Below are 9,084 nucleotides of genomic sequence, written 5' to 3'. Positions count from 1 at the left end.
TGAGCGTTTTAGCCAAGCGCATACTATCTATACTGTTATTGTGATTTCAGCTCACGTTTGGTGGTAAAAAAGATTAACAGTTATATAGATGATGTGCGTTTGGCTAAGAAACTCACAACATTGCTACCCGAAAATATAACGGACCAACACACACAGCTATGTGTAACCTTGACAGTTTACAGTCTGGTTAATACAGTTTAGTGGTAATTACTCATAAATGTGGATGGCAAAAATAATAACAAAGACCCGAATGACGTCATCTTCGCTCTATTTATTTATGATATCAATAAGGCTATAAACGTTCAAGGTTACGCATTGTTTGTGTGTTGGTACAAAATGATCCGGCTGGCGGATGTTGTGAGATTTTTTTACCTAAGCGCATAGCATCGATACGATGTATGGTTACCTTTAACATTTCTAGTATAGTCATATTGATATAGTTCAGTGAGAAGTAATCACTAACATGCCGTCTTTAAGAAAAAATAAAGAGCGTCATCTCCGTTCCTTCTATTGACAGGACAGGAGAGATTGGACAGAGTGAATTGAGATGTTGGTAAATGTGCCAGTAGAAAACGATAGGGCTGCCTGAATCCGGTTATCGTAAAATACTAACGAAAGAGTGAAAATAGAGAGGCTTCGTATGGGAACAAAACAGACAATGGACGTTTCGGGTACAAACCCTTCGTCAGCACAACAATACACAAATTAACGTGGAAAACAAATAAAATATGATACAAAAAAACTGTGCCAGCAGTGTTAAATTTCAACACATCAACACACTATGTGTTAACTTTTGGGTATTTGTTGTGTGTTGTATGGCTTTGAAGAATGTATGTGTGTAGTTTGATTGAGTAACGCTGGTTGTGAATCTGTGAAAATGGCGTCGTAAATCTGAGGTATGGAATAAAATATGGAAGAAAAGTGTGAGGTCAGAATACTGATTCTAATTTCATTGGAAGTGTAAAACCATCTTCTCAAGGACTGGATACCCTGTGTAATTGATCTTCTGGTTTCAGAGTGATGGCATCTTTCTCAAGGACTGGATACCCTGTGTCATTGATCTTCTGGTTTCAGAGTGATGGCATCTTTCTCAAGGACTGGATATCCTGTGTAATTGATCTTCTGGTTTCAGAGTGATGGCATCTTTCTCAAGGACTGGATACCCTGTGTAATTGATCTTCTGGTTTCAGAGTGATGGCATCTTTCTCAAGGACTGGATACCCTGTGTAATTGATCTTCTGGTTTCAGAGTGATGGCATCTTTCTCAAGGACTGGATATCCTGTGTCATTGATCTTCTGGTTTCAGAGTGATGGCATCTTTCTCAAGGACTGGATACCCTGTGTCATTGATCTTCTGGTTTCAGAGTGATGGCATCTTTCTCAAGGACTGGATACCCTGTGTAATTGATCTTCTGGTTTCAGAGTGATGGCATCTTTCTCAAGGACTGGATATCCTGTGTAATTGATCTTCTGGTTTCAGAGTGATGGCATCTTTCTCAAGGACTGGATATCCTGTGTAATTGATCTTCTGGTTTCAGAGTGATGGCATCTTTCTCAAGGACTGGATATCCTGTGTCATTGATCTTCTGGTTTCAGAGTGATGGCATCTTTCTCAAGGACTGGATATCCTGTGTCATTGATCTTCTGGTTTCAGAGTGATGGCATCTTTCTCAAGGACTGGATACCCTGTGTAATTGATCTTCTGGTTTCAGAGTGATGGCATCTTTCTCAAGGACTGGATACCCTGTGTAATTGATCTTCTGGTTTCAGAGTGATGGCATCTTTCTCAAGGACTGGATATCCTGTGTAATTGATCTTCTGGTTTCAGAGTGATGGCATCTTATTTTCTAGTGGTCTAAATACCTATATGCTGGCCGTCAATAAAATCATCCATCCTCGCTCTTTAACGCCGCGTATTCTGAAGAATCTGCCTGTACATCCAGCTACTAAAGATAGTTAAGCCACCTGATGATTCAATATGTAAGAAATAGTTGGCGAAGAAACACGGTAGAGGAAGAACATGGAAACAGGTGGAGAAGACAGCCCAAGGAAGAGTCAAATGGCGAAGCTTCAATGATGGCCAATATTCCGACTGGGGTTAAGGGCTTAAGCCAAGTAAGTCGATATATTAATACCCCCCCTCTCTCTCTCTCTCTCTCTCTCTCTCTCTCTCTCTCTCTCTCTCTCTCTCTCTCTCTCTCATTTTCCCTCTCCCCCCCCCCTTCTATACCTCTCTCTCTTTCTCTCTCTCTCTCTCTCTCTCTCTCTCTCTCTCTCTCTCTCTCTCTCTCTCCATCTCTTTCTACCTCTCTCTCTCTCCCGTTCTCTCTCCGTTTCTCTCTCTCTTCCTTTCTCCCTCCCCCCTCTACCCCCCCCCCGCCCTCTCTCTCTCTCTACCAGAAGGAGTAGTGTGTATTTACCTATAGATGATGCCTTTTATCTACAACTACTAATACTTTCCTACACATCAAACCAGGTTCTGTGTCGAGAACGTCAATGCTTTGTAAATGAGGTGGATTCAATATCGGTCTTGCTTCCTTCACTATTATTTTAACTGTTTATTGTACCCTGCCTACCTCCCCCCCCCGCCCCCCCCCCCCCCCCCACCACTCTTTCCACCCTCTGCCCACCCCCCCCCCCCCCCCCCCCTATACCAGGTATTCCAACCAAACCTCCAACACCCAGCACCGACTTTTACAATTGAAGCAGCGGAAGGACTTCCGTATTATCACAGCACGCCTAAAGAGGGGATTTAGTATAGTATAGTATAGTATAGTTTTCCAGCGTATTAGGCGTTTTGTGCCTTTGCTGATCTTGGCATTCAGTTCATCGAGATAAAAGTCAATAAAAAGCCCTAACAGATCTTTTGACCTGTATCTATAATATATAAACTTTTTGATAAATTGAAGGCCCTAACCCTAACAGATCTTTTGACCTGTATATACGTCTAACCCTTTGATGGGATCTTAATGGGCGGTTCAACTATGCTAAACATGTAATCTGCTAAGTGGCTATCTAAGCTATTTTTGAAGGCGTTGACACTTGGAGCATTGGTCACCGTTTCAGGGAGACTGTTCCAGCGGTCGATCACACGTTGTGATTAAAGTAGTGTTGCCTAAGCGATGTGTTACACCTTGGTTTATGCAGCTTGTAATTATGACCTCTGGTTCCATTGTTTGCAAACACGAAAAGTTTACTCTCGACTTGATACAAACTGTGTGTAAACTTGTATGTTTCAATCATATCACCTCGTACTCGTCTGTATGTCATGCTTGGAATTTCAATACGTTTCAGTCTATCCTCATATTGCTTATCTTTCAACCCAGGAATTACTTTTGTTGCTCTGCGAAGCACGCCTTCAATAAGTTTCTTATCTTTCTCAAATTGTGGTGACCATACTGAGTTGCTGAACTCGAGATGGGGTCTGACTAATGCAGTAAATAGTATTTTCATAGTTGCTGCATCTAAATAGGTAAAAGATCTATTGATGAGTCCAAGGATTCTGTTTGCCTTATTAACTTGTGTTTCTATATGCTTTGAGAATTTTAATTTAGTATCAACATGTACTCCCAAATCTCTCTCAAGTTTTGACTTATTCAGAGCTGTTCTGTCGCTACAGTGATGCTGTCTCATATCGTAGTGAAAGATTTTGTTTTTCGTTCCAAGATGTAGCACTGTGCATTTTCCAGCGTTGAACTTCAGTTGCCAATCGTCTGCCCAGTTGACTAGATTGTCAATATCTAACTGAAGACTGTCTCTATTTTCTAGATTGTTTACCTTTCTGTATACTTTAGTATCATCGGCATACATTGAACATGAGCTAGACAAAATACTTGGTAAATCATTAATGAAGATTACGAAAAGAGTTGGACCTAAGACGCTGCCTTGTGGCACTCCACTAAGAACTTCTGTCCAATTTGACACTGTGCCTTGCACGCTAACTCTCTGTTTCCTGCCTACTAGAAAATGCTTAATCCAGCTTAGAGTATTTCCTTGTACACCATGAGCTTCCAGTTTGTTTAAGAGTCTTTGATGGGGAACAGAATCAAAAGCTTTAGCAAAATCTAAGTAGATTGCGTCAACCGAAGATCCTTGGTCGAGAAACTCTGTCCAATCATTTAAAGTCTTTAGGAGGTTAGTTGAACATGACCTGCCAGAAACAAAGCCATGTTGGCATTCAGACAGTAACTTGTTGTTCTTTAGGTGAGTTATGACATAGTCTCTAATAATGCTCTCCATTATTTTGCAAACCACTGAGGTGAGGCTAACTGGTCGATAATTGCCCGGATTACTCTTGTCTCCTTTCTTGAATAACGGTGTAACTTGTGCTTCTTTCCAATCGGGTGGAAGAGTTCCTGAGTCAAGTGATTTTTGGAACAGTAACGCTAATGGTTCGGAGATTTCTTCTGACAACTGACATAATACGCGGGGGTGGAACATGTCAGGTCCTGGGGACTTGTTCATATTGAGTTTGTCTAGTTTCTTCTTTACAGTGTCTTTGTCGAATTCTATATCTGATAGTATGTTGTTTACACTTTTTCTTTCACATGTAGGTATATTAGTAAGATCCTCGTTGGTGAATACACTGCTAAAGAACTTGTTAAGAATATTGGCTTTGTCAATGTTAGATGAGGCTGTCTTATGATCATCATACAAATCCGCAATACCGTCTTTAGTCTTCGTTTTTGTTCTAGCATATGCAAAAAACTTTTTCGGGTTCACTTTAGCCATACGAGAAATAGATCTCTCATAGTCCTTTACAGCAATTCTGCATGAGCTTTTGGCTTGATTTCTGGCCCTCGTGTAATTAATATAGTCTGCACCCTCTCTAGTTTCTAAGTACTTTTTGTAAGCTTGCTTCTTTTTCTTGAGTTTTGCCAAGACTGTAGGATTGATCCACCGAGGTGAAGTTCTGTCTGAACTACTTTTAACTTTTGGTACGCTGATGTCCACTGCAGACATAACTTCAGATTTGATAATAGTCCATGCATCGAGTACAGACAGGTTTATTATTTTTTGTGTTAGGTCTGCAGCTGAGACTAATTCAGAAAGCTGTTTGTAGTCGCCTTTATCGAAACAGTAGCGGGGTTCGTTCGAGTAACATTTCTTTGTGTAACATCTAAAGTCAAAATATAAAACCTGGTGGTGACTCTTGCCTAGTGGAGCCTCATGTCTTATTGAGTCAATCATTGAATGTTCATTTGTAAAAACCAGGTCCAAAATATTTGGGTTTTGCTCTGAACGGTAGTGAGTTGGTTGCTTAACGTGCTGTGTTAAGAATGAATCCCTGACAGCTTCCATGAATTTAGAAGCAGAGTGATCTGAGTCCTTGGGGGATAACTCGTTTGCCCAGTCTACTTCAGGAAAGTTAAAATCTCCCGTAACTAGAACATGTGATTTGCCTTCTGTCATTTTAACTAAAAGTTCATTAATCTTATCATTGTTTTCAAAAGAGCTATTCGGTGAACGATAAACCGAGCCAACTAACATCCTATCATTGTCTCTAAGTGTTATTTCACACCAAACGGATTCTTTGGATGATGACAAGTTGTCTGACAACTTGACTGGTTGAGCATTTAGCTTTGAACGAACCCATATGGCTACACCACGATGACAACTTTTATCCTGAATATTGTGAAAACAATCAAAGCCTGGAATCTGAAGTTCTACCGGCTCGATTTTACCTCTTTGCTGATTTTTAGGTAACACTTCAGTTATACTTATAACATCAACACTCTCAGCATCAATCGTTAATAAAAGTTCATCTCTCTTGTTGATAAAAGAATCTGAATTTGTATAAAAGCACTTTAAAATGTCCGTACGATGACGGTCTAATTTTTTGTACAAGCACTTAAAACTGTCCGTCTGATGGGGGTTAAAAACATTCTGTACATTAGAACTAAAATCGTTGGTTATTTTCTTTCCTCCTCCTCTCTCTTTCTGTCTGCTGGCCTTGAATTTGAAGAAAAAAAGAGATTATTGTCGTGGGGAGATCCTTCGAACCCTAGACAGTCTGACACAGGCCAGCAGACAAAGTGAACTTAAGTTTGGTTACCGATTCCTTGTCAAAATATGATTCTAGGTTGAAATTCAGTTTAAGAGATACGTCGTTTAATAATTAGTGACTAAAAAGTCAAAATATTTTAAATAAGAATTTATATTCAACAAACCCAGCAAATCACACACAACCACTTGATTCTTAATTGGCAAATGTTGTTTGTTTTTTTTTTTGTTACTAATAAAACCTCTCCTCTCCGACTATACACCGGTTTGTTACCGACTTTTAACTTTTAATCTGTGATTCTGTGATTAGCCCTATTTCCGATTTCAGTCAGATTTACCGAAGCTGTACTAACTTTTAATTCCTTTTCAAATATTTATACATTTAAACTTGTTTTGTTGGAGTTTTAAATTCTTTATCCATATAGTTCCATACAGTAATTGTGTGTGTAAAATGGGCAGAAAGTGCTCTGTCTTCAATTGTAGAACTGGCTACAGAGATCAACCTGCTGAAGGACATTCAGAAACGTACAGTGGATTTCATGCCTACCAATTAAGCTTAACTTTGAGGATGTTACTGGACATATGGGAGTTTGTGCTCTACATTGGCCTGATAACCCAAAGATGTTTCATGCAGGACGATATTTTGTTCCAGCTGACCCACCTTCTGTTTGTCATGATGTACCCCAAGCATGTGTACCAAACTGGTCACAAACTCAACATCAGATTACTACGAAAGCCACTGCTGCCTCTCGAGCTGTTGATTTGGATGAGATGTCAGATTTCTTGGAGTATGATTCATTCCTGTATGATTCTTTTATGACAAATGTTGTTGTGAAGTTGGAAATTGTGATGTCCTTTTCACTCTTCTGTCGGGATTAGATGACCAGTGAGAGGAAAGGTCAAATTCACAAGTTTGCATATTACATATTTCAATTACAGCACTGGAACTAAAAATCCCAGGGTGACGTGTGAGATGTATCAGTTGGGGAAAGGTCTTCGTCACCCATTCATCAGTGAGATTAAATGTTGGAGTCACCTTGAAGAGTTTCTACGATTTGTCAAAGCAGCTCTGCGTTTCTATGATATCTGCAAGCGAGACATGAGATTGACAAGCATCAACTTATACACATGAGAATCACTTGCACAGAGCTGGACTCGAACTAGGGAATACCGGCCTGAAGGATAGTGTCATACTACTAGTCCACAAGTGAGCACTAAACTCTATATGGAAGAAAATTTAATAAAATTTCTTAAACTACAAATGACTGAACGTTCACATTTCCGGTCATTTTTACTTTAAGAGATGGAAAAGCAGACCCTCGGCGTTCTGGACAGACATGAAGAGGATTGGACGTGATGGAACAGGATAGAAAAAAGTGTAGAGCCTTCGTTGATGTCCCATGCCCCAATAGGGGCAATAGCAACTGCTTACTATCCTTTGGATAGGACGCTAGTCTATCGCAAGGTTACTACATTTCGCCAGATCTAGCAGACCCGACTATACATTCACCGCTGGGCAGACAGGGGGATCAGAGAAAAAAATCTCGACTGCAGCCGGGATCGAACTCGGTCCCTTTGCGTATGAAGCGAGTGCTCTACCAACCGAGCTATCGGAACCCCCGCCATGAGTTTAGTTTATCGCTAAATTCAATCATATGGTTTTTGTTAAGCAATAAATAGCCATCAAGTGACAAATCCAATTTACTGGTAGAAAAATATTCGGGTATATAAAAGTTATCAAAATTGAAATTAAATTTCAGATTCGTATTCTGCGTGGAATTCTAATGTGGAAAAAAAAATACCAAATACGCATACATTATAATTTGTTTGGTTAACTCTCTCTCTGTATGTGTGCTTGTCTCTCTCTCTCTCCCACTCTCTCTCACCCCCCCCCCCCCCCTCCATGGACGCAGTGGTTAACTCTTATTATAAACTGAAATGAACAAGTGAATTATTGAATTATTCTTGTCAATTCTACTTATAATATTATCAGCAGTTTAGTCATCGTCACCATCATCATCATCGGGTTATATTATTATTACTTTGCTTTTACACAGTCGGAAGAGGTCCTCCAATTTCGCGGTCGTTCACTTGAAGGGACAACAGAAACCAAGAACCCTTTGATCTCGCCGCTTTCACCGTCACGTGTGTATGATGATCAGAGGCGGGGTGAGGCATAGTAGTCTGTGGGGTGAGGGGTGGGTAGGGGATGAAGTCAGTCCGTTCCTTTAAAGCCCCCATACACGCTGACATCCGCTGATCGCGGATCGGATGACCTCGTCGCTGTGACCCGATCCCTGCTTTTATCGCAGATGATTTTTGCCCACATACGGGGAGATATTTTTTGAGGCGATTGGCGATCGGGGGCGTGGCAGTATAAAAAAGTGGACAATTTTTTTCGGATTTTCGCTGTTTTTCACGTCGGATTCGTGATCAGCGTCAAATTTACAATAGGTTTGATACTAAGAACTGTGTGTTTACTCCAAAATTGGTGAAATTAGAAATAAATATTAATTAATAGTGAGGCTATGTGGCCGAGAGAACCGATCCCAGTTACTGTCTGTTATTCTATCTTTCGTCTTGCGCACAATAGTGATTACTTCTCACTAAATTATATCAATTAGACTGTTGAAGGAACGAAATTGACATCATTCCACTCTTTGTTATTGTATTAAGGCAGTCATTTTGGTAATTAGTTCTCACTAAATTATATCAATCAGACTTTTAACGTTCAAGGTTACTCGTAGTTTTGTGTGACGGTACGTTATTTCCGACTGGTGGATGTTTTGAGCATTTTACCTAAACTCATAGCATCAATAACCGTCCAAGATATTCGCATCATATGTAGCAATAGCTATAAGAGAGAGAGAGAGAGAGAGAGAGAGGAGAGAGAGAGAGAGAGAGAGAGAGAGAGAGAGAGAGAGAGAGAAGGAGAGAAAAATTTACTTGCGCTATATATACCGCTATATTCAATAAAGGTGTTCAAATCACTTTATAAGGTCTTTGGCCAACATAAAAACATGTTAGACGAACATGACTGCTAAGCGATATTGCAATTGTTTCCCGACAGAGACGACGCTG

At 40.2% G+C, this 9,084-nt stretch overlaps 1 protein-coding gene across 1 annotated transcript; it reads right to left on the bottom strand.

The window, feature by feature from the left end:
* Window positions 1–3,087: 3,087 nt before the first annotated feature.
* On the bottom strand, window positions 3,088–6,544 carry LOC144961173 (uncharacterized). The gene is made up of 2 exons (XM_078894462.1): window positions 6,533–6,544; window positions 3,088–5,865 (listed from the first exon to the last, which is right to left on the bottom strand). The coding sequence occupies exons 1-2, from the start codon at window positions 6,542–6,544 to the stop codon at window positions 3,088–3,090; spliced, it is 2,790 nt and encodes a 929-aa protein (XP_078750588.1).
* Window positions 6,545–9,084: the final 2,540 nt, after the last annotated feature.

Source organism: Berghia stephanieae, unplaced genomic scaffold (genome assembly GCF_034508935.2).
Source record: "Berghia stephanieae isolate SIO BIC M18660-M18661 unplaced genomic scaffold, UCSD_Bste_1.3 scaffold163, whole genome shotgun sequence".
NCBI classification, from domain to species: Eukaryota; Metazoa; Mollusca; class Gastropoda; order Nudibranchia; family Aeolidiidae; genus Berghia; species Berghia stephanieae.
The sequence above is the reverse complement of the archived record's forward strand: the minus strand, read 5'-3'. Positions and strand labels throughout refer to the sequence as shown.